Source organism: Colobus angolensis, unplaced genomic scaffold (genome assembly GCF_000951035.1).
Source record: "Colobus angolensis palliatus isolate OR3802 unplaced genomic scaffold, Cang.pa_1.0 Scaffold231, whole genome shotgun sequence".
In the NCBI taxonomy this organism is placed as follows: domain Eukaryota; kingdom Metazoa; phylum Chordata; class Mammalia; order Primates; family Cercopithecidae; genus Colobus; species Colobus angolensis.
Window position 1 is genome coordinate 763,466 of NW_012115500.1, and position 20,464 is coordinate 783,929.

General features: G+C 42.4%; 1 protein-coding gene across 1 annotated transcript; it reads right to left on the reverse strand.

The window, feature by feature from the left end:
* Positions 1 to 1,186: 1,186 nt before the first annotated feature.
* On the reverse strand, positions 1,187 to 3,691 carry KHDC1L (KH homology domain containing 1-like). Its single transcript, XM_011944427.1, has 3 exons — positions 3,225 to 3,691; positions 1,809 to 1,991; positions 1,187 to 1,482 (listed from the first exon to the last, which is right to left on the reverse strand). The coding sequence occupies exons 1-3, from the start codon at positions 3,334 to 3,336 to the stop codon at positions 1,391 to 1,393; spliced, it is 387 nt and encodes a 128-aa protein (XP_011799817.1). The 5' UTR covers positions 3,337 to 3,691; the 3' UTR covers positions 1,187 to 1,390.
* Between the last annotated feature and the right edge of the window lie 16,773 nt (positions 3,692 to 20,464).

A 20,464-nucleotide genomic window follows, 5' to 3' on the forward strand; every position in this document is an offset into this window, starting at 1 on the left:
CTCAGCCTCCCAAGTAGCTGGGATTACAGGCATACTGTTTTCAGTGGAGAGTTTGGGATGTCTGAATATGACCTTCCTAAGTATGTGTTTTCTGTTGTCTCTTTTTTTTTTTTTTTTGAGACATAGCTTTGCTCTTGTTACCCCAGCAGCAGTGCAATGGCGTGATCTTGGCTCACCGCAACCTCTGCCACCCGGGTTCAAGGGATTCTCCTGCCTCAGCCTCCCAAGTAGCTGGGATTACAGGCATATGCGCCACCATGACTGGCTACTTTTGTATGTTTAGTAGAGATGGGGTTTCTCCATGTTGGTCAGGCTGGTCTCAAATTCCTGACCTCATGTGATCTGCCTGCCTCAGCCTCCCAAAGTCCTGGGATTATAGGTGTGAGCCACCCCGCCAGGCCAACCTTTCTATTTGGTAATTGGCCTTCTAAAAACCATGTAATTAGCAAATCTTGTGGGCTTCAAAATAGATTCCAAATTCAACCATTTCCTAACACGTCTACCACTCCACTCTGGTCCAAGTCACCATTGTCACTCTCCTAGGAGAGTACTGCAATTGCCTCATTATAAGATACAGACTGCTGGAGAAATGGCAAATTTGAAGAGGAAGAGTTCTACTGAGGACAGGTTTAGCATGCCATAATTTTGGCTACAGAAAGATGTAGATTCCGCAATCGGATAAAGTTCTTCAATGGAAATTCAGGAAGCCTTCCTAGTCAATTTAATTCATGGCTTGAGGGACTTCAGAATCCTTAGCTCCCTGAAAATCACCCCCTCCACTCTCACCCCACCCACAAACTTGGGCAATCAGGGACAATGCTGGCTACCTCATATTCTCCAGCTTCCCTGGTTGCCTATTTCACCAGGTAGTTGGGGTGGGAACACTTTCCATCTCTATCTGGACCCTTCCTCCCACCTTTCCGTTCTCCCCATTTGTGTGCACTTCAAGGTCCAGGAAAACCCTGGGGATCCTAGGAGGGTCCCTTTTCAGAAGCCCCTGTTTTCACTCAACTCAGAGAAGCCTAACCAGGCTCCAGGCCTGAGAGGAGCAGTTCCTGAAAGCCCTGACTTTTGTACCCAGCTCCTTCCCTGGGCTGGGCCTCCCCAGACCTCAGCACTTGTCCAGAGAATCCCCTTCAGGACTGAATAAGTTCATCCTAAGGAAAGAGGACAGCACATCGAAGGCTTTGCATCATAGGTAGCTTATTTTATTGGATTGCTTTGCCAATAACACTTCTTGCATTCAGGAGATTTGCCTCAGACACATGCCTAGAAGGCCTGAGAGGGGCAGGTCTGGCGACAGATTCAAACTTTCTTCAGTGCTTTTCATGTCTTTCTCAGCAAAAGTGAAACCAAGACTTCTCCTCTCATCCCCGCTTCCCAGGGGAGATCAGTCTCCAGTGTACGGTGGCAGGCTAATGGAGGCGACCAGGTCATCGTTGGTCAGGGGCTGGCTTCGGACACGCTCGAGCATCTTCAGACCTGCAAAAGAATTGCCCGGGGCTGATGAACCACAGTCCATTACTGGGGCCCTTGGTAGGCCCAGACTCCACCAGGAAGATTCCAGGGAGGATGTCACCCCAGCCCAGGTCTTCCAAGGTAACCCATTTACTTCTCCCTGCTACCCTTTCCTTTCTGAGCAATTGCATGCCACAAAAATGAGCCCTTCCCTTCCCAGTGGATTCTGGGAAGAGCACCTGGATTCCCTGGCCACACAAGGGATTCTTCACGAATCCAAGATGCCACACAACACAGCCAGAACTCCACCATCAAGCCCTCCCCTCCACAGTTCAGCCAAGGATACCTACCTTGAGCGTGACACTTGGAGTAGTGGCTCCCCACGCAATGGAACATGAGCAGCAGCCACTGCTTTGCCATTGGTGGTCCGACTACAGTCACACGAGTCTGGCCTGTAGCTGTAAAACAACTCTCCAGCTGAATAAGGGTGTCGCTGTGCAGCTCAATGCAGCGAAGGTATGTGTCCCCAAGTCCTGGAAGCACAAGAGGTGAGAAGAGGAACTGTCAGCCACCAGTCTTTGGGGGATGGGGAAGTGGCCTTGAGGGTAGGGATGTGTGACTCATGAAGGTGGGAGGAGAGGGGAAGATTGAAAACCCAGAAGGGGATGAAGGAGGCCGGCCTGGCGCAGTGACTCATGCCTTTGGGAGTAATCCCAGCACTTTGGGAGGCCGAGGCAGGTAGATCACTTGAGGTCAGGAGTTCCACACACACCTGGCTGACACGGTGAAACCCCGTCTCTACTAAAAATACGAAAAATTAGCCAAGCGTGCTGTCGAGCGCCTGTAGTCCCAGCTACTCGGGAGGCGGAGGCAGGAGAATGGCGTGAACACGGGAGGCGGAGCTTGCAGTGAGCCGAGATCGCGCCATTGCACTCCAGCCTGGGTGACAGAGGGAGACTCCATCTCAAAAAAAAAAAAAAAAGCTAGGCCAGGCGCAATGGCTCACGCTTGTAATCCCAGCACTTTGGGAGGCCGAGGCAGGTAGATCACTTGAGGTCAGGAGTTCCACACACACCTGGCTGACACGGTGAAACCCCGTCTCTACTAAAAATACGAAAAATTAGCCAAGCGTGCTGTCGAGCGCCTGTAGTCCCAGCTACTCGGGAGGCGGAGGCAGGAGAATGGCGTGAACACGGGAGGCGGAGCTTGCAGTGAGCCGAGATCGCGCCATTGCACTCCAGCCTGGGTGACAGAGGGAGACTCCATCTCAAAAAAAAAAAAAAAAGCTAGGCCAGGCGCAATGGCTCACACTTGTATTCCCAGCACTTTGGGAGGCCAAGGCGGGCAGATCACGAGGTCAGGAGACAGAGACCATCCTGGCTAACATGGTGAAACCCCATCTCTACTAAAAATACAAAAAATTAGCTGGCGTGATGGCGGCGCCTGTAGTCCCAGCTACTCGGGAGGCTGAGGCGGGAGAATGGCGTGAACCTGGGAGGCGGAGCTTGCAGTGAGCCGTCATGGCGCCACTGCACTCCAGCCTGAGCGACAGAGCGAGACGGTCTCAAAACAAACAAACAAACACAAAAACTAGTTAGGCATGGTGGCAGGAGCCTGCAATCCCAGGTACTCTGCAGGCTAAAGCACGAGAATCACTTCAACCCAAAAGGCAGACGTTGCAGTGAGCCAAGATCACGAGCGAGAATCTGTCTCAAAAAAATACAAATAAACAGATGAAGGAGGGGACGTCGGCAAAGGCCACTCACCGAAGATGAGCTCCTCCTGGTCCTCTTCCATGTGGAACACCATTGGAGCATGAAAGTTTTCAGGCAGGGTCCACCACGGCTCCTTGCTGACAGCACCTGTTCCCATGTCCATGCTCTGCCCCCACCTGATTCAGAATAGGGGAAAGTCTAAGAAACTGGTTGGCAAAAGACTTGGAAAAGCGAGGAAGGGCCTAGGCTCTGTGCTTAATAAGGAATCCAAACAACCCGCCCCTTGATCCACCTTAGGGTGGGTGTCCAATCCCCGTAGGTCTTCCCAAGATAATTCATTCCAAGTAATTATCTGCTCTGAGCTTAATCCTTTCAAGTCAAACTTAATCATCTGATAAGTGCTTGGCTTTCTGATGCCCCGGAATCAGGAATTTTTCTTCACTCTAAATTCAAAGGATTTTGGAGCATGCCTACTGGCATGAACCAGGGCAGGGGTTGAGGGTATGGAGGGGCAGGAAGCCTCCAAATGAGCTCCCTAGATTTGCACAGGTGTCGGCAGCCACCCAATGATCACACAGTGTATTCCAACACGACTGGGTTTATTTGGTCTGTTGCATCAAGGGAGAGCAAACAACACAGGAAAATAAACTTGATAGGATAGTGTAATAGGAGCCCATTGTAGGAGTTGAGTAGGGCAGTCTAAGGCGCGTTTAAGGAGTAGGAGCCAGTTCTCTAAAATGGGGCAATTTGGTAATTATTCTGGTAAATTTATCTAGGAAGTTGAGAGACTAATGTGGTCTTCATTGCTGAATGTTATCTCTGGTTTGAAATATAGTTACAGAATGTACTCTTTTTTTTTTTTCTTTCTTTTTTAAAGGGAGTCTCACTCTGTCGCCCAGGCGGGAGTGCAGTGGCGCAATCGCGGCTCCCTGCAAGCTCCGCCTCCCGGGTTCATGACATTCTCCTGCCTCAGCCTCCCAAGTAGCTGGGACTACAGGTGCCCACCAACCACGCCCGGCTCATCTTTTGTAATTTTTTTGGTAGAGACTGGGTTTCACCATGTCAGCCAGGATAGTGTCGATCTCCTGACCTCCTGATCTCCCCGCCTCGGCCTCCCTAAGTGCTGGGATTACAGGCATGAGCCACCATGCCCGGCCGAGCTGTCATAGAATGCCAGAATAGACTTTCTACATCTCGTTGAGTGACAATCACTGAGCAATCTTGAGTATTTAACATATTTTGCGGCCGGGTGCGGTGGCTCATGCCTGTAATCCCAGGACTTTGGGAGACTGAGGTGGGCAGATCAGGAGGGCAGGAGTTCCAGACCAGCCTGACCAACATGCTGAAACCCTGTCTCTACTAAAAATACAAAAAATTAGCCGGGGCATGGTGGCACACACCTGTAACCCCAGGTACTCAGGAGGCTGAGGCAGGAGAATCACTTGAACCCAGGAGGCGGAGGTTGCAGTGAGCTGAGATCACGCCACTACACTCCAGCCTGTGTGACATAGCAAGACTCTGTCTAAAAAAAAATAAAAATAAAAAAAATAAAATTGCAGGAGACGTTCATGTTTGGTAGGGAAGATTCAGCTTGGCCTGTCAGCTTCCCACTGCAAGTTTTTGGGTGATTTTTCAGTTTTCAGCCTCCCCTTTTACCAAAGATAAAGTCAGCCATCAGGACTTTCATCTATGAGGTTGAGATCTATACCACTATCAGAATCCACAAATCACAAGGTTATCGGGAGAATGTTCTCTGCATCCGCAAACATTTGGTCTTTCATACACATTTTGTTACAAAATATACATAGTGAAAATATAATGACTGCACAGTAGCATTTAAGTAGCATTTAAGACTGAAGAGGAGGCTTACGCCTGTAATCCCACACTTTGGGAGGCCAAGGCAGGTGGATCACCTGAGGTCAGGAGTTCAAGGCCAGCCTGATGGTCAACATGGTGAAACCCCATCTCTACTAAAAATACAAAAATTACCTTGGCATGGTGGCGGGCACCTGTAATCCTAGCTACTCAGGAGGCTGAGGCAAGAGAATCGCTTGAACCCAGGAGGCACAGGTTGCAGTGAGCTGAGATCACACCATAGCACTCCAGCCTAGGGGGCAAGAGCAAAATTCCATCTCAAAAAAAAAAGACTGAATAGAATGTACTAGTCAAATACAGGTAATTACTAGAAACAAAATGATTATTAATCCTAGTAATACGTTGCAAAGACAAAGGACGATTTCAAAACCAGACCATGAAATCATGTTCCAACTCCATCTGAATCTGTTCTAGAGAGACAGGTAGTCTTTTAACTTTGCCATAACACTGTTCTGCCTGAACAGTAATGTTTTAGGGAGGTGCTGCAAAGAGCATTTGCTATCAAATAAAAGCTGTCCTTGGCTGGCCAGGAAGAAACCAAAAACTATGAAATCATTCAAAACCACCATGAAACTTTACTGGACCTCCAGAAAAGAAGTAGTGTCATCTATTGATTTCTGCTGGGACCAGAGACACATTTTGGATCACCTTTTCTAGTCATATTATTCCTATTACTGGAATTGGAGCTCCCAGAGTATAGATGAAGAGGGAGTCGGTCATCTCTCATGGAAGGTCTTCTGAATAGTCCATACTTGCCTCATTTTAGGTCTGGGTACCTTTCTCAGAGAAACATCATTTCCTATGGGAGTAGATGTTTAAAATATTGAAAAATATTATTAATATAATAGTCTAAAACTCACTCCACATTACACTAGATAAGTTTGTATAATGATCAGGGACCTGATATTCACATAAAAAGTAGTGATTTAGTGTTGCACAAACTGAAAGGGGTATGGGGTGTATAAGTGTCATTTATCACAGTGAGAGCAGGACAACTAATTCTTCAACATGTGAACATTGCTTGAGTGGAGGCTGAGGAGTCACTGAAGATTAAGGACTAGCACTGCAAGGAGAGACTCAATACATTATTGCAATAATGTCAGCAGACATATTTTGTTGTTTGAGGTCATCCTGTGAGCCAGGATTTTGCTACCAGCCCAGGCAACAAAGTGAGACTTCATCTTTACGAAAACCTGAAAGCAATAACTGGGTGAGGTGATGCGCACCTGTAGTCCTAGCTTATCCAGAGACTAAGGTAGGTGGATCACCTGAGCCCAGGAGTTTGAGCTGGAATCACACCACCACACTCCAGGCTGGGTGACATAGCAAGATTCTGTCTCTTAAGAGAAAAATTTTAAGCTAAATAAAAATTGAAAAAAACAAAAACAATAGCTATAGTTGAGAAAAAAAAATAAGAAAGTTTTCCCTTTCCTTAGGTGGCAGGTAAAATTCTCTACTATAGAAAATTGAGGCCAGACATGATGGCTCATGCCTGTAATCCCAGCACTTTGGATGCCAAGGCAGCTGGATGACTTGAGGTCAGGAGTTTGAGACCAGCCTGGCCAACATGGTGAAACCCTGTCTCCACTAAAAATACAAAAATTAGCCAGATATGGTGACATAAGCCTGTAATCCCAGCTACTTGAGGGACTGAGGCAGGAGAATCACTTGAACCAGGGAGACACAGAGGTTGCAGTGAGCTGAGGTTGCGCCACTGCACTCCAGTTTGGGTGACAAGAGCAAAAAAACTTTGCCTCAAAAAACAAAAAAAGAAGATCAAGATAAACTGTCATTCGTCATTTGTGAAAGAATCCTTTTCTTTGAGACAGAGTCTCACTCTGTTGCCCAGGCTGGAGTGCATTGGTCCGATCTCATCTCACTGCCTCAGCCCACTAAGTAGCTGAGATTACAGGCGGGTGACACCACGCCCAGCTAATTTCTGCATTTTTGTATTTTTAGTAGAGACAGGGTTTCACCACGATGACCAGGCTGGTCTCAGACTCAAGGCTTTAAGTATTCTGCCTGCCTGGTCCTCCCAAAGTGCTAGGATTATAGGTATGAGCCATCTCACCAGGCCAAGTTTGTGAAGGAATCTTAAAAACTTTTGGTTTCCCTCTAGGCAATGCTTAAGCACAATGCTAAGTACAGCAAAAGTTTAAAAAGAAGGCAAAGATACCAGAACTTGTATCCTGTTTTACTGTCTTGGATGGACGTATCTACTTGGAGTCATCAAAGCTTGATCTGAAGACAATGGTTTGGTCATCTTCTTCCAAAAATCGTTGTTCTGGAAGATACTTAAGAATTCTCAGTTTACGGTTTCTTGATGATCTCCTTTTTATTAAGGCCAACAGTAGATTTTCCTCTGATTTTGAGATGTTTAGTCTTTTTCAAAAGACGAAATCTTCAGATTTCTAGTCATGCAAAGCTATTAGGTGGATATTTGGGGAAGATTATTGTTATCTATTAAAAGCTAGACACATCAAATGAATCCTTTGTAGTATTTAGACATGTGAGCTTGCAGTATGGCAGAATACAGGTTCAGAAGTGAATTCCTGGCCGGGTGCGGTGGCTCACACCTGTAATCCCAGCACTTTGGGAGGCCGAGGTGGGCAGATCACCTGAGGTCAGGAGTTCAAGACCAGCCCGACTATCATGGGGAAACACCATCTCTACTAAAAATACAAAATTAGCTGGGCATGGAACCGCATGCCTGTAATCCCAGCTACTTGGGAGGCTGAGGCAGGAGAATTGCTTGAACCCAGGAGGCAGAGGTTGCGTTGAGCCGAGATCGCACCATTGCACTCCAGCCTGGGCAACAAGGGCAAAACTCCGTCTCAAAAAAAAATGAAAAACAAACAAAAAAAAACAGAAGTGAATTCCTTAACGTATGGAGAAGCCTATGGATTCCCGGAGGAGTTGATGTCATTGTCTTCAAGGCTAACAGCAATTCCCAAGCCATGGAAGTTTAAGTCTTAGACAGCATTCTCAAATTTAGTTTTATAGAATTCATTTTCTTTCTCTCTAATTGTTCTTTTTTTTTTTTTTTCACTGAGACTAAGTTTAGTTCTTGTTATCCACGCAGGATTGCAATGGTGAGGTGGTCTCGGCTCGCTGCAACCTCCGCCCCCCAGGTTCAAGCAATTCTCCAGCCTCAGTCTCCTGAGTAGCTGGGATTACAGGCAGGAGCCACTACACCTGGCTAATTTTTTTGTATTTTTAGTAGAGATGAGGTTTCACCATGTTGACCAGGCTGGTCTCAAACTCCTGACCTCAGCTGATCCACCCGCCTTGGCCCCACAAAGTGCTGAGATTACAGGTGTGAGCCACCAAGCCCGGCCTTCTTTCTAATTGTTCTAAATATTCATTTGGTACAGCAAGATTGTTTATTCATATTTAAAAAAAAAAAATGTTCTTTTGTGTACCACAACCCCTCCCCCCAATCACTGAAGAATATAGTGGAACTCCTTAAGTCCAGAATAACATTCACGCAATTTTATCATCAGAACCTTGGCTGTCTATCAGGAATATCCTCAATCCATTCTGGAGATAAGCAAACAATGGCTAGAACGTATTTACAAACCATCAGTATGGCAACTGCTTTGGTTAATGCTACTTGTTTAGCATAGTGGCAAATTATTTCCTCAGGATTCTGGGTTATTGCCCTTTAAATTAGTCTCCATTTTATTATATGGCTACCCCCTTAGGTAATAGCAAAGCTTTTAAAAGTTCTCTAATTTCTTGCCTTTGGGCTATTGTTTGTTTGTTTTGTTTTGTTTATTTAAGACAGAGTCTCGCTCTGTCACCCTCGCTGGAGAGCGTGGTGTGATCTCGGCTCGCTACAACCTCCATCTCCTGGGTGCAAGCCATTCTTCTGCCTCAGCCTCTCAAGGAACTGGAATTACATGTGCACACCACCGTGCCCAGTTTATTTTTGTATTTTTGGCAGAGATGGGGTTTCACCATGTCACCATGCTGGTCTCCAACTCCTGACCTCAAGTGATCCACCTGCCTCAGCCTCCCGAAGTGCAGGGATTACAGGCATGAGCCACTGTGCTCAGCCAATTTCTTGCCATTTTTAATGAGACTTCCACAAGAGATCAGAAAACCTCTCAATTTCTAAAGTTTTCTGATACGGACCAACTCAATCACATATCTACTGTCTATATAAATACTTTGCTTTTATTTATTTATTTATTTATTTATTTTTAGCAGGACTCTCCATCACTCAGAAATTTTTCCTCTTTTACTCTCTCCTTCGCCAAATGAAGGAGAACAATTCAGCCACTTGAGCCGATTTTAACTTATGGGAGAAGATCATACGCTAACGGTAAATTTAGAATCGTGATCGCATAGAATATTTGAAAAATTCTAGTTTACACATTTAAACATTAATCATTAACAAGAAACATTAATATTAAAAAAAAAACTTTCCAAATTATCTGTACAAAGCATGGATAGTTCCATAAAACAAATAATCACGAACGCTTCCTTCTCAAGTAAGAGAAGGAGAGTTGTCATGAAAGTTAAGGACGCCGCTAACAAATACCCAGGGACTTTAATTTACCCCATAAAGTATATTATGAATGTCACTAATTCATAATTGACAAAGACAATTTCATCTTTATAATCAAGTTTTAACAGTTATATGTCAGTCTATATAGTAAACAAGGTTTTTTAACTTTAGAAGTACACATCATTTTACTAGAAATAACCTTTAAAAAAAAACTTTTCTTCCTACAGTTTTTTATGTTATTCTAAGTTTGGTAACCAAAAGAACACTCATATTCTGTCTGAGTCACTCAAAATTTGCAGAACATCAAGCAAACCTGAATATTCCTTTTTGTATATTGATTAAAAGTACAAATTTTTCTCTTTCTTTTTTGAGAACAAGTTTCACTCTTGTTGCCCAGGCTGGAGTGCAATGACACAATCTCAGCACACATGCAACCTCTGCCTCCTGGGTTCAAGCGATTCTCCTGCCTCAGCCTCCCAAGTAGCTGGGATTACAGGCATGCGCCACCATGCCCAGCTAATTCTGTATTTTTGTAGAGGCGGTGTTTCTCCAAGTTGGTCAGGCTGGTCTCGAACTCCTGACCTCAGGTGATCCGCCAGACTCTGCCTCCCAAAGACAAATATTTTTATTAACAGTGGTCATTTCAAGAAACCAAAATAAAAGGCATCCTAATCGTTTGATTATTTTGGACATTGGGCTTGAATTTTAGAGAAAAAGATAAGTCAACATGTTTTAGAATAGAGTATTAGTGGTTGAAATGTATGCATCTGGGATGTATTTTGAAGACAGCGCCATTAGGATTTTCTGATTTCAAGACTTTGGGCAAGTGGCTCCCAAAAAATGTTTTTAAAAATCAGATTCCAGACTGAGTACTTCCCCCAGTGTCTTTCCACCTCTTCCTCCTGCAGCAACAAGAGCAGTTACCCCAACCTGAGGCTGCTCCCTGAGTAATACCCATAGGCCCCTCAGCTGAGAGAGGAACTTTCTGCCCCCAAAGAAGTGTATGTAGTTGGGGAGGGGGGTGCAGTCAGCTAGGACCAACTGGTGGCCCTGGAAAAACACCAACATCCACTCACTCCTTTCCTGTTGCAGGCTGTTCCCCCAAGAGTGGTCACAAATGTAAATGCCTCAAATGAATCTGTGCAGGGACAGGAGTAGAGACCCAGGTCCTGGTCCTCCCTCCAGGTAAGGCAGCGAGACTGCCTATATTGGGTTTTGGTAGTGGGAGACAGACCTAAGGAGGGAACCCTAGGTGAACTATTGTGAGAAATATGAGACCACATGTGCATCTCCTGGAAAATCATTTTCCACAGTCCTGAGATTGAGAGCCTGGAGCATCCCCCTTCTAGCTCCCCTCTGTCATCCAGTCTAACACTCCATCACACCTCTCCCTCTCTCTTCTCTCTCTCATATTCTCTCTTCTTCTCTCCTCTCCTCCTGGTTTTCTTTCTCCTGTTGGAGAAGACTGCCTTTTCTCAGAGGAAAGAAGTGGGGTGAAGTAAACAGAAAGAATTCTTTCTGCTCAGGTGGAAAAATAAGATAGAATATACAATCTGAGAAAATTAGAGTATGGAATGCAATTAAACCGAAAGGAGAGAGTTAACAAGACATCCCAGCCCCTTGGTCAGTGAGGGGAAGCATCAGGTGTAACTTAAACTCCTTCTTGCAAGAAGCTAGAATCCCATGTGATTCTTTCAAATGGAAAAATATTAACCAACAATCCAATCCACTTTCAAGTGCTTAGTTACTGTTGCTTTTGAGCGCCATTCATCTGACTTTTCCTGTTTCCATCTCTCCTTTGTAGCTGTTTGGTATTACATGCCTGTGCTAATGTCTGAACTTTGAGGGGTTTTGTTGAGGAAAAAAAAATTATAAATAAATTATTAATTTCCTGAGATTTCCTTGTATTGGCTTTATGTCGAGAGGAAAAAAAAAAAGTTGTTTCTTTTTTTTTTTTTTTCTTTTTGAGACATGGTCTCACTCTGTTGCCCAGGCTGGAGTACAGTGGCGCAATCTCAGCTCACTGCAACCTCCGCCACCCAGGTTCAAGCTATCCTCCCACCCCAGCCTCCCTAGTAGCTGGGACTACAGGCACGCATCACCATGCCTGGCTAATTTTTGTGTTTTTAGTAGAGATGGGGTTTCACCATGTTGGTCAGGCTGGTCTCAAACTCCTGACCTCTGGTGCTCCGGCTCCTTCGGCCTCCCAAAGTGCTGGGATTACAAGCGTGAGCCACCAGGTCCAACAAAAAATGTTAAGTTTCAAAACATTTATTTATAAGTAACACCAGTGTGATCAAGATGCTTGGATTTCTACTGACAAAGCTCATCTTTTACATAGCTTTGTGTACATGTTGATAATCACTTTCTCAAATACTACCTCTTTGGTAAAATTAAGCAACCATTTAATTTTTGTGTTAAAGCTTTAAAAAAATCAGATTCACCGACTTAGTGGCTCTGTAATTCCAGATAAGGAGGCTGGGTCAGGAGGATTGCTTGAACACAGGAGTTCAAGGTTGCAGTGGGCTATGATCATGCCACTGCACTCCAGCGTGGGCAACAGAGGGACACCCAGTCTCTTAAAGAGAAAAATCAGATTCAACATTGAAAATTATCTTTGATAGGTCAAAGACTTAAATGTAAAACCCAAAATTATAAAAACCCTGGAAGACAATCTAATCAATACCATCCTGGACATAGGAAAGGGCAAAGATTTCTTGACAAAGACACCAAGGCAATGGCAACAAAACCAAAAATTGACACATGGGATCTAATTAAACTTAAGAGCTTCTGCACAGCAAAAGAAACTATCAACGGAATAAACAGACAGCCTAAAGAAAATATTTGCAAACTATACATCTGACAAAGGTCTAATATCCAGTATCTATAATGAACTTAAACAAATTTACAAGAGAACAACAAACAACTCCTTAAAATGTGGGCAAAGGGCATGAGAAACAATTTCAAAAGACATACATGCGCCAACAAGCATATGAATAAAAGCTCAATTTCACTGATCATTAGAGAAATGCAAATCAAAACCACAATGAGATGCGAACTCACACAAGTTAGAATGGCTATGTTTAAAAAAGTCAAAAAATAACAGATGCTGGCAAGGTTGCAGAAAAAAGGGAACACATACACTGTTGGTGGGAGTGTAAATTAGTTTAGCCATTGTGGAAAGCAGCATGGTGATTCCTCAAGCTGCTAAAAGCAGAAGTACCATTTGACCCAGGAATCCCCTTGCTGGGTGTATACTCAGAAGAATATAAATCATTCTACCATAATGACACATGCACATGAATGTTCATTGCAGCACGACTCACAATAGCAAGCACACAGGATCTACCTAAATATCCATCAATGACAGACTGGATAAAGAAAATGTGGTACATATACACCTTGGAATACTATGCAGTCATAACAAAAAGAATGAGATCATGTATTTCGCGGGAACATGGATGGAGTTGGAGGCCATTAGCAAACTAATGCAGGAAGAGAAAACCAAACATCACTTGTTCTCACTTACAAGTGGGAGCTAAATGATGAGACTTTATGGATGCAAAGAAGGAAACAATAGACACTGTGGTCTACTTGAGGGTGAAGGGTAAGAAAAGGGAGAGGAGCAGAAAAGATAAATAGTGAGTAATAGGCTTAATACCTGGGTGATGAAATAATCTGTACTACAAATTCCCATGACACTAGTTTACCTATGTAACCAACTTTCACGCTTATCCCCGAATATAAATGTTTTAAAAAATTATCTTTGGAAAATAACAAATCACTTATGTAGTCAGCAGGGGTAGAGGAGAAGGCAGCCAGCTAGGACCAGCTGGTGGCCCTGGAAAAATTATTCATGCATAATTATGAAAATAACATTATCCAAAGTACCACATAGGACAACAAACACAGTTAGAAATACTGTGCAGTGAGTTGTCTAATGCTACTTGTGCACAATCTTGGTTACGTCATATTTTAGAGCAATAAAAAAGGCAAGGTTTGCAAGTGTAACACATGGAGTAAGTAATCATTTTTATTTCGTATATTCATGGAAAGGTGCACACACACAGCAAGGAGAGGAGCCCTGGTGCTCTTGGCTTTGTGCCTGCTGGATGTGGACTCACAGCAAGATGGGCACATCTGAAACCAAAAGTGTTGATAATTTTCTGATGATAGAGGATTTTTTGGTTTTGTTTTTCTTATTTGGTTTGCTTTTAGAGACAGAGTCTTGCCCCATTGCCCAGGCCAGAGAGTAGTGGCATGATAATAACTCACTTCTGTCTCAAACTGCTGAACTCAAACGACCCTCCTGCCACAGCCTCCCAGGTAGCTAGGACTACGGAACTACACCAACCCAACCAACTAATTTTTTATTTATTTATTTTATTTTTATTTTTATTTTTTTTTAGAGACAGGGTTCGCTATGTTGCCCAGGTAGGTCTCAAACTCCTGGGCTCAAGAGATCCTCCTGGCTCAGCCTCCAAAGCACTGAGACTGTAGGCATGAGGCACTGCACCTGGCCTGATTGTAGAGTTTTTAAAAAGCAGAAAAATAGAAAAATGTTAATGAATATGCACTCAAATGAAATATAGTTTCTATTGTATCCTACATGAGTTTCTCAAGATTCTTTATATGTGAACAAATAGATAATCTATGAGAAATTGACAGCTTCATATGTATGGGTTTCGTTTAGCATGGCTTCTCATGTTCCCAGGTCATAAATCCATTTCTTATTCAGTGGCTCCATCACTCTGTCAATCTCTGGCTGACAGTTGCAGTTTTTCAACTCCCACATGACATCAAAACATAGGAAAATAGAATCCTGTTAAGTGTTGATGGACACTAACTTCTAACATCAATTTAATTCCAGGTGATTAGTTTAGACTGGTCGTGATAATCTAATTCCCCTTGCCAGTGATTGCTTTAGGAAATTGCACATGTCCCAATTTTGAAATGAAGTAAAACCTAAAGGAGGCTTCGGGCATAGGTTGTCTCATTTCTGAAAAGAGACACAAAAAAGGACTCATATCTTCTTTCCTTCTCCTGGTGTTTATGACAGGATATGATTTTGGAAATGGCTACAAGTATTTTGCTACCAACCTGAAAAGGAAGCCAACACAAGGTGGAAAGGGAGCCCTTGGCGTAATATGCCTGGAATGCCTGCCATTGGCAATAATACAAAATGAATTATAAACACAAAATTAATTTTACATAATTTTATGTGTAAGAAAATATAATTTTTTTTTGATATTTTAGAGCCATGTAAAAATGATTCTTGGCTGGGCGAAGTAGCTCACACCTATAATACCAGCACTGTGGGAGGTGGAGGTGGTTAGATCATCTGAGGTGAGGAGTTTGAGACCAGCCTGGCCTAACATCCTAACATGTTAACTGGACCAGTGTTTCTAACATCCAACTGGACCAGTGTTTCCTGTTACTAGCTGTTCAAAGCATGCTACATGATTCTGGTCCCTTTTACATACTTCTCTCATTTTGATTGAGCTCAGCAGTGTTCCACTTTCCAAGGAGGGAGAATGAACTGTAGGTAACCAATGTTTTATCATATAAAACCTCAAGAGTGACAAGCACAAAGTATATCTTGATTATTTTCATTTATAGCACTTTCCAAGTCATATAATATTAAGCATCAAAGAATTTATGATCAAAATGTATATGCAGTAATTCTGGCCCTATTGAGTATCAAAAAACTAATACTATAGAATAATCCTTACCACTCTATCTGGCAGCCAATAATTAATTAATTAATTAATTAATAGAGAAAAATCCCTTTTATAAGTTAAAGATCAAAGCCCTTCAGTTGGAACTCTCTTGCTGTGTATCTTGCTCTCAGGCTGGAGTGCAATGGTGTGATCATAGCTCACAGCAACCTCAAATCCTGGGCTCAAGTTATTCTCCCACCTCAGCCTCCCGAGTAGCCAGGACTATAGGTGCACACCACCACACTCAGCTAATTTTTTATTTTTTGTTTTTGTAGAAACAAGGTCTCACCATCTTGTCAGGCTGATCTCAAACTCCTAGGCTCAAGTAATCCTCCTTCCTGTGCCTCCCAAAGTGCTGGGATTACACGTGTGAGCCACTTTGCCTGACCTCAAATGGATTTTTAAATGGTTTGCTGGTTTATCACAATGATTACTCATTCACTGATTGAGTAATCTGCCTTTTCCACATTAATCTGAATCATCTTCTTTATCAAATATTAAATTTTTATGCATATATGTGGGTGAATATTTGGTTTTCTATTTTATTCCATTGATTTGTCTTTCCATTCATGCACTAATAAAACACAGTCTTTTATTTGCTAAAGTTTTGTACTATTTAGAACATGGATAGGACTAACCCTTTTTCTTTTTTTTAATTTTACTTTAAGTTCTGGGATACGTGTGCAGAATGTGCAGGTTTGTTACATAGGTATACCTGTGCCCTGGAGTTTTGCTGCACCCATAAACCCCTTATCTAGGTTTTAAGCCCTGCATACATTCAGTATTTGTGCTGATGCTCTCCGTCCCCTTGCTCATCACCCCGACAGGCCCAGATGTGTGTCCATGTGTTCTCACTGTTCAACTCCCACTTATCAGTGAGAACATGCAGTGTTTGGTTCTGTTCCCATGTTAGTTTGCTGAGAATGATGGTTCCCAGCTGCATCCATGTCCCTGCTAAGGACATGAATTCCTTCTTTTTTATGGCTGCATAGTATTCCATGGTGTCTATGTACCACATTTTCTTTATCCAGTCTATCACTGATGGGCATTTGGGTTAGTTCCAAGTCTTTGCTATTGTAAATAGTGCTGCAATAAATATATGTGTGCATGTGTCTTTATAATAGAATGATTTATAATCCTTTGGGTATATACCCAGTAATGGGATTGCTGGGTCAAATGGTATTTCTGGTTCTAGATCCTTGAGGAATCACCACACTGTCTTCCACAATTTCTCATGCCTGTTTTTTGTATAGGTCGTGGTTTAGAAATCTTTTTTTTTTGAGACGGATTTTTGCACTTGTTGACCAGGCTGGAGTACACTGTCGTGATCTCGGCTCACGGCAACCTCTGCCTCCCGGGTTCAAGCATTGCCTCAGCCTCCCCAGTAGCTGAGATTACAGGCGTGCACCACCACACCCAGCTAATTTTTGCATTTTTAGTAGAAACGGGGTTTCACCATGTTGGCCAGGCTGGTCTCAAACTCCTCACCTCAGATGATCTAACCGCCTCCACCTCCCACAGTGCTGGTATTATAGGTGTGAGCTACTTCGCCCAGCCAGGAATCATTTTTACATGGCTCTAAAATATCCAAAAAAAATTATATTTTCTTACACATAAAATTATGTAAAATTCATTTTGTGTTTTAAATAAAGTTTTATTGGGACAGAGCAGTACCCATCATTTATGTATTCCCTCTGACTAATTTTGCACTGTAATCATTGGGTGAGTAGTTTTGACAGAGACTGCATGACACAGAACATAAAATATTTACTATCTGGCCATTTATAGAAAAAGCTTGCCTGACTGTTGCTCTGAATCACCAGGAAGAGCTAATTTACTTTGAATACACTGATATCTATTTAAAAAAATTTCCAACAAAATCATAACTTAAGGATACAATTTTTTTTTTTTTTTTGGAGAAAGAATAGTTTTGCTCTGTTGCACAGGCTGGAATGCAATGGCACCATCTCGGCTCACTGCAACCTCCACCTCCTGGGATCAAGCAATTCTCCTGCCTCAGCTTCTCAAGTAGCTGGGATTACACCACGCCCAACTAATTTTTGTATTTTTAGTAGAGACGAGGTTTCACCATGTTGGCCAGGCTGGTCTCAAACTCCAGACCTCAGGTGATCCACCCACCTTGGCCTCCCAAAGTGCTGGGATTACAGGCATGACCCACCATGCTTGGAGGATATGATTTAATTTAAATTTTTTTGTCATAGAACTGTGTACTTCCTTCAGTGCAAAATAGCTGAATCTATGACTTTAGCATAGTTGCAACTCATTAAAACGTGATTTCCTCAAGTCCAAAACAGAATGAAAAGACATTAAAACATTTCTGATTAATTATGTTTATATTTTCCAGTGTACATTCAGTAATACTTAATAAATTAAGACAGGACTGAAACTTCCCATGGGTTAGCTATAAAAGTTTTCCATCTAGTGGGCCAATGATTGGCCTTATATATTACCTATAGTATTTTTCTCTACTATAGGGTCTCTGATTCAACATTAAATCTAAGTGTCCTTGATCATAATTTTTTATTTTATTATATTTATTGGATTTATCCCCAGTATATTTCTTAGGTTTGACAGAAATATCACTGCAGGCCAGACACAGTGGTTCACAAATGTAATCCCAGCATTTTGGGAGGCCAAGGTGGGCAGATCACTTGAGCTCAGGAGTCCAAGACCAGCCTGGCCAACTGGTGAAACCCCTTGTCTACAAAAACTATAACAATTATGCAGGCTTGGTGGTGTGCAACTGTAATCCCAGCTACTCAGGAGGCTGAGGTGGGAACATAACTGCAGCCCAAGAGTTTGAGGCTGCTGTGAACTATGATCATACTACCGCACTCCAGCCTGGGTGACAGAGGCTCTGTCTCCAGAAAAAAATAAAACTATGTTAAAAAAATATATATACCCTGAGAGTTACACCTGATGTAAATGACGAGTTGAAGGGTGCTGACGAGTTGATGGGTGCAGCACACCAACATGGCACATGTATACATATGTAACAAACCTGCGTGTTGTGCACATGTACCCTAGAACTTAAAGTATAATAAAAAGATATATATATATATAAAATTAAAATAACAGAAATCCATTTGATCCATACTTAACGACCTAAATCAAATCACATCTCAAGAATACATTTAAATAATACTATTTAAATGTAAAAAAGAAAACCCAAACTATGCCAGAGGACACTATTACCAAATATTTTACATTTGGGATAAGGAGGACATTCCTAAGAACTAAACAAAATCCAGAGGCAATAAACTTAAAAAGATTCATGAATTCACCTCATAGACATTAAAAATCTACATAGCAAGTACCACCCAAACAATGTGCAAAACAAAGGACATACTGGGAAGAAGTATTTGTGGCTTATTTTACAAACAAAGCACTAATGTTTATAATATATCAAGAGGTACTACAAATCAATAACAACCTGACGGACAACAGCCTAAATAGACAGGTCACAGCAAGTACAATATAAATTGTCTATACATATGAATGAAAAGGCATTGGGAAGCACATACGGGAATCCAATAAGAAGATATTCAGTGCCACTCGTAATAAGATAAATGCAAGTTAAAACAGCACTAAGAAACCATTTTTCATCTATCGATAAGACTGAAAAAATTAAAAATATTTTATATTATTGGTGAGAGTGTAAGGAAATAAGATACTCATACACATGTGGTAGAAGTATAAATTGTCAACAATTAGGAAGGAAACTTGGCTATATCCATTAATGTACTTTTAATAATTTATCCCACAGATATATTCACACATGTGCAAAATGACATATACACACTACAGTGCTGCAGTATAGTTTGTTACAACATAAGGTTGGAAATGACCTAAAAGTCAATCAATATGGAATGGGTTGAATGCTATACCCATACAATGGGAGACTATATAGCTATAAGAAATTATGAGAAAGTGTTTCTGCTCTAAAATGCAACCATCTGCAAGATCTATTGTTAAGTTTTTAAAAAGGCAAGGTGCTAAAGAGTATATTGTATGATGCAATCTGTATATAAAAAAGAAAAATTATGTATGTGTATTTATCTGAGAATCAAGGGTATACAAGGAATTCGAAACAGATTTCCTACAAGAAATGATACTGTATAGCTAGCTGAAGGACAGGATTTGGAGGGTATCTTTTTCACTAAAAGCATTTTTTGAATTTTTAACCCAATAAAGAAATTATATATTCAAAAAACAAAATTTTACATTTAAATGAAAATGACATAGCTGATATTCAATTATTGGTTCAGTATAATAAAAAGTAGTTCCACATAGAGAACATATCTTAAGGCTTCAGAGGACATTCTCTATGGGAAAATAAATATTGACCCTACTGAACAGAAAATATGGTAGCAAAACACACACGTACACACACACACAAATCCATTTAGCATCGTTCTTGGTTTTTTTGGTGTTTTTTGCTTTGTTTTGTTTGTTTTTGAGATGGAGTCTCACTGTGTCTCCCAGGCTGAAGTGCAGTAGCAGGACCTTGGCTCATGGCAACCTCTGCCTCCCAGGTTTAAGTGTTTTTCATGCCTCAGCCTCCTGAGTAGCTGAGATTACAGGCATTCACTGCCACACCCAGCTAATTTTTGTATTTTTCATAGAGACAGGGTTTTATCATCTTGGCCAGGTGGTCTTGAACTCCTGACCTCAAGTGATCCGCCTGCCTCAGCCCCCCAAAGTGCTAGGATTACAGGTGTGAGCCATCGCACCCAGCCTGTTGTGGTTGTTTTCGCTCTTTTTTTTTTTCTCCACTTTCCCCAAGAAAATGCTTCAGACAGGGATCCTTCGGTGGGATCATTGCTTATAGGTCATTAGAAAATGACAGCTCGGCTGGGCGCAGTGGCTCACGCCTGTAATCCCAGCACTTTGGGAGGTTGAGGCGGGTGGATCACTTGAGGCCTATAGCCCGAGACCAGCCTGGCCAACATGGCAAAACCTCATCTGTACTAAAACTACAACATATTAGCCGGGCGTGGTGGCATGCTTGTAATCCCACTGTAATCCCAGGGAGACTGAGGCACGAGACTCGCTTGAACCTGGACGACAGGGGTTGCAGTGAGCTGAGATCATGCCACTGCACTCCAGCCTGGGTGACAGAGCAAGATTCCATCTAAAGAAGAGAGAGAGAAAAGAAAGAA